The sequence below is a fragment of the Equus quagga genome, chromosome 20, assembly GCF_021613505.1.
Source record: "Equus quagga isolate Etosha38 chromosome 20, UCLA_HA_Equagga_1.0, whole genome shotgun sequence".
NCBI classification, from domain to species: Eukaryota; Metazoa; Chordata; class Mammalia; order Perissodactyla; family Equidae; genus Equus; species Equus quagga.
Genome location: NC_060286.1, coordinates 14,829,926 through 14,835,172, shown reverse-complemented (window position 1 = coordinate 14,835,172; position 5,247 = coordinate 14,829,926). Strand labels below are relative to the sequence as shown.

Here is a 5,247-nt window from a genome sequence, read left to right as displayed (position 1 = left end):
TGAACTGTCTGCCTTCCCAGTGTGTCAGAAATTCCACGCAGGCCCAAAATACATGGTTTTGCTCACTGCTGAATCCCAGCTTGATCAGTGGCTGAACTTAAAAGAGAGAAGTAATACACTCCCACTACGTTTGTGGTCTCTCTTGTATCATAGACCACCTCCCCGTCCCATCTCCTCTTGCCAGACGCCCCTCCCCGCAGAACCAATGCTTCATCCCTTCAGGAGCTCCCACCCACATGATACACTCTTTTCGGTCTAGGGTTTCTGCAAACACCTTCTGGAAGGATCACACCTCTCACTACTGCCTTCATAGGAAAATTTTTTTTATTATTTAGAAATGCAGTTATATACATAGAACAATTAAAATTAAATTAAACTTTGTACAAATATTAAAATACTATCTTCACACCCACTGCAATGTACAGGATACCAAAAAATATATATATAAAATAAAGCAAATCCAAACTGATTGAGTGACATCCTGCACAGAGTCAATGACACACGTGTCATTTTAAACCATTACATATGAGTACCATTCTGCAGAGGATTCCATAGTGGTGCGATAAGCAGCAGCCAGGGCAGGGTGTGTGGGCTGCCACGCAACCGGTGTCCATCTCTCCTCCCTGCTTGGCAATCCAAGTGCTGAGCCCCTGCAGTGCTCCCAGCTAGCTCTGCCTGGCAGAGGGCTCCACCCTGGGGTTTTCATTAAAAATTCTACTAAGTTTTCAACTGGAGATGAAGAGTTGCTTCCCAGCAAAGCGGAGCCTGCTGCCTTTCCAGGGGACCAGCTACTCTACCACTCAGTCCACACATCTGCCAAGCAAAATTCAGAGCCCCCCAGTGCACAACAGTAATGACTGTCCCTGTGCTGAGACCCAGGAGCTCCAGCAGGCCCCACGAGACAAGCTCCCAGCCTCACGGTCCTCAGCAAGCACATCTGGAATTAAGCTGTAAAGCCTATGTAACAAGTCCCTTCTGGGCCTTTTATTCTCTTTAAGGAGGAAAAAGAAAAGGCAAGGATGTAGAAATGTTTGCAGCATATTCCACTCTCTATGTAAGGGTGCTCCCTGGCAATGGAAGTGACACAGTTATGTGGGAAGCAGGTGGCTGAGAGCTCAGCCGGGACTGGAAGGGGAAAGGCTGAGGGCCATGGATCCCTGTGCCACTACTCATGAAGCAGGAAAAGTCTACCTTTGTCTGTCTTGCCATCCAGCTTCTCCATAGAACTTTGAAGCTGGGGGGGGGGGGGGGGTGCGCGGGGGGGACACGGGGAAGAGGGCAAGATGCACGAGGAAGACCACTTTAGTTTAAATTGTTTGCAAACGGAGTGTTAGTAGAATATACATCGAAATGCCTTATAAAACCAAAAGAACTCACAAAATGGCCAGGACTCAGCCCATTTCACAGTTCACACCCAGTGAAATGGGAACAGCATACAAAATTCAGAAATGGCAAAAGATAGAGCCTATCTAGTAAACTAAGGCATTGAAAGGGACGGCAATTTTAAGTTATTTTTACCATATACTGGCCCTTGAAAGTTGCTGGAATGTGACCGCAAGTCACCAGGATATAACGCCTGCATCCAGTCAGCTCACATGTGCAAAAAAACACCTTCTTAAAGTCCTTTGGTGCTGACCATTCTCCTGGACAAGCCCTCTGCTGGGCTCCCCTGGAGGGGAGCCCAGGCAAGCCAGACCATGTGCAGTTTTCCCCCTGCCCCAGGCTCCTCTAGCAGTCTCCTTCCTGACAGCCTGCCACCCGACAGGGCCATTGTCTCTCAGCCAGGCCCCACCTCAAGGCAGCTGTGGTGTCCCTAATCTCTTGCAAGGGACAAAGCCCAAAAGCCCTAGAAACAGCAGCACGTGGCTGACGGCTAAGAAACTGCTTCAGGGAAGAGAACCAACTGCTGGAAGAAGCCATCATAGATGTCAGCAGCAATGCAAGGCCTGGCTCCTGCACCCACAGGCCCAGGGGCCTCGGGGAGGTAGGCCTCATCAAAGCCAGTGACAAGGGAGGTGGGGGAGGGGAGGGGAGGTTCCCATTTATCCTGGCTTCTTTCCTTCCTACCAGGTAGGGAAGTATGGGCTCATAATCTCCAGGATGGTGCTAAGGGTAGGTGAGGTGAAAGAAGGCTTTTCATTTTTTCAAGGGCCAAGCCAGTCACCTATGTGGCTGAATAAACCCAAAATAAAAAGTGCAATCTCAGGGGGAAAAAACCCAGAGTAATGACATAAGAAAGGATAAGATCTTCCATTTTTAAAATATTCAAAAGTTCAGGTTTTGGAAGATTGGGAAATGCGAGCGGCAGGCAGACTTTGGACCCTCTCTACTTGCCCTGCTTTCTTCTTCGGAGGAAGACTAGGGTTCCCATGAGCGAGGCAGCTGAGGGTTGTGGGGACCCCCGCCTCCAGACAGGCCTAGTGCCAGCCAACTGCTGGCAGGCACATCTCTGGAAATAGTTTCTCCTGAGGCCAAGGACAGGCTCCTGGTCCATTTCATCTTCCTCTGCGTTCTCATTCTAGCACCTTTGCCAACCTGTTCCCAATCGAACCACGCTGGCCTGGGTTTTGGGCACAGCATGCGAGGGCTCCAGGGTGAAGGGGAGAGACGCGGGAGTGGCCAACAGGCACAGCAAGCACTGCCCCTACCTGAGAGGAAGGAAGACTACAAGTGGTGGCAAGAGGCCTGGGAATGAGCGGGTAGTAAAGTGCGTGTGTGAGAGCGGAGGCAGGAGGCTGAGAGATAGCCACTCCCCTCGTCTTCGAGGCCACCCACAGCTGGAGCTACGCTGTGGGGTCAGGGACTGAAAACAGACTGGGCTCTTTATTATTTTTACCACCCCACACAGAGAGGCTCGGGGGAGGCGCAGAGGTGCAGCACAGGGTCAGCTTTGAAGCTTCCCAGCCCTAGTGCTTCAAAACAAAACAAAAACAAGCATTCCTTAATGCCACGGCTTTTGAAGATGGCAGCAGCCCGGGGGAGCTCTACGACCCCAGCCTCATCAGCATCCAACACATGGCTGAGGGAGAGGCCCCAGCAGAATCATCTGGAGCGCTGAGCCCACTCCTTCAACACTAGGGCCCTGAAGCCAGGCTGCTTCACAACCATTCACCCACCGCAGGCCAACAAGGCAGGGGTGTATGCGGACGGTCTCTCTGTCCCTCCCCCAGGGTGCAGGGAAGCCCAGGGAGTGGCTGCCAGCTGTGCAGGGGTGCAGGGGGTGGGGGCGGGAGTAGGAAAAGCAGCAGCGCAGCAAGCAGCAGGACGCTTCCTGGCACAGTTACTAAGGCACGTGACTGTGGTGAGGAGGACCCTCAGGACCAGGGCTGGAGCTGCCTGCAGCTGCCTGGGGACTCGGCCTATGACTCTGAGGCTCCCTTCCATCACCAAGAACCCAAAATGGGTCAACTTGCCCCAATTGCCAGTGACCAGATGGGCATTCTGTGGCATCTCAGCAACTCTCCTGTCCCAGGGATGATTCACCTCAGGCCTCTGTGGGCAGCAAGGAAGCCAGAGCTGCCTAGGATCAAACCCAAAAGGCAGCATGCAACTTCCCCTTACACTCCGGGGAAACAGAAAAACCGAGGCCAGGAAAGCGGATGCTGGAAGTAGAAAGTGAGAACTTGCAGATCAGGAAGACAATCATTAATGATCACCTTCCTTCCTTCCCTTGGGATCTTCTGGATGCTTCCTGGAAACTCAACCGAGAGGGGCCAGGAGCCGGCACCTCCGAGCTAGGGATGGGTGCTGGGATGGCTTTGGCATGGTTTTCCACGTCCTCCATTCTCAGCCAAGGAAATGTGGCACTGGTGTCAACCAAGGGCAGGCGCAGGGACCCACATTCTCGCCCCACTTCGAGGCACTCTTGGATCTGCTCCTGCTAAGTAAGGACAGCAATGCCAGCCCTCAAAGGAAATAGGCCAGACCCAAGCCCAGCCCTAGGGGGCAGGGGCAGCAGTGCAGCCACTACAGCTTGTAGGACAGCAACAAGCCTGTGTGACAGGGAAAGTGGACGAGGTGGGGGGAAGGCACAAGTAAACTCCAGCCGCCAAAGAGCTAGCTGGAGGGGACCCAGAGGGCTCAAGGAAAGGAAGGGTTCAATCCAGCACATTCACATATGTCCCCGACATAGATGGGGAGGCAGCGCTAGGCAAAAAGCCAGCTCCTCCAGCTGTCCAGCAGGCAGATGGCGAGAATCTTCCTTGAGTTTCCAGCGAGGTGGGCCTGCAGGCCCTCAGAGATACAGAAATACACAGATACACAGGTGGCAGCTCAGGTATCCGGGTAGGGTGGCTGGAGTACAGGGTGCTCAAACCCACAGGGAGAGGGAGGAAGGACAGAGAGGACCATCGCAGAGGAGAGAGGCTAGTGGCAGACCTCATGCTTCTTTCAACAGTGGGATATCTGCAGGAAGAGAAGGAAGGAAAGAAAAGTGGTTACCCCATGTGGCTCTGCAGTACACCTGATCCCACTGCAGGCATACCCATGCAGCCCCTGTTTAAAGAAACAAAATGCCCTACTCATACACTTCTGGGTAGTCTCGCCTCTTTTAGGCCTTCCTTGCTCATTTCTCCCTCTGCCTGTGTGATAAAATCTGAATCTTCAGTCAGGTATTCAAACCCCTTCTGGTCCCAGCAGCTTGAACCCTCCTCTTGACCTCAACCCTGCTGGTCTAGTTACTTCTTTTTCTGTCTTTGATCTCATCCTATGAGGCTCCTGAGCCCTGCTTAAGTCCCACCTCCTCCTTAAAGACATCTTCCAGCTGTGTGATACCGAACAACTCACTTCCCCTCTCTGGGTTTCAGTCTTTCCTATGTCAATGGGGTTAGACTGATGCCTCGAGGTCCTGACTTCCTACAGGACTGCAAGCCCCAGACGGCTCAGGCACGGCTTGCAACAAACCTGATAACCTATGTCATGTGTTTTCTAAACCATTCATTCTGACATGGACCCTACAATTCTTGGTTCCATTATTTCTTGAGTATAGGCCCCATCTTCCCAACTGACTGACAATCCATTCAGGCTGAGAGCATGTTTCATATTTCTTTCTATCAACCCTGAAAGCTAATCCAGCACCAGGTACAAGATGGGTTCTCAAAAATGCTGTTTCATACATGGAACAAAGCAAGGGAGCAAGGAGGAGAGAAGAGTAGGCACCATCTTGGCTCCTCAGGAAGTGGAAGGGCTGAGGATTTGTACTTGGACATGGGTCACTATGTGTAGACACACAATATGTGCAGCTGGGCG

At 52.1% G+C, this 5,247-nt stretch overlaps 1 protein-coding gene across 2 annotated transcripts in view; it reads right to left on the bottom strand.

Annotated features, from left to right (window-relative positions):
- Nucleotides 1–312: 312 nt before the first annotated feature.
- The window catches only part of SUSD6 (sushi domain containing 6), a 93,429-nt gene continuing 88,494 nt past the window's right edge, over nucleotides 313–5,247 (bottom strand). For both annotated transcript variants that reach the window (XM_046647437.1, XM_046647438.1), the window contains exon 6: nucleotides 313–4,404. In XM_046647437.1, coding sequence (XP_046503393.1) covers nucleotides 4,379–4,404 — 26 coding nt within the window. In that variant the 3' untranslated portion in view covers nucleotides 313–4,378. The remainder of the gene's footprint in view (nucleotides 4,405–5,247) is intronic.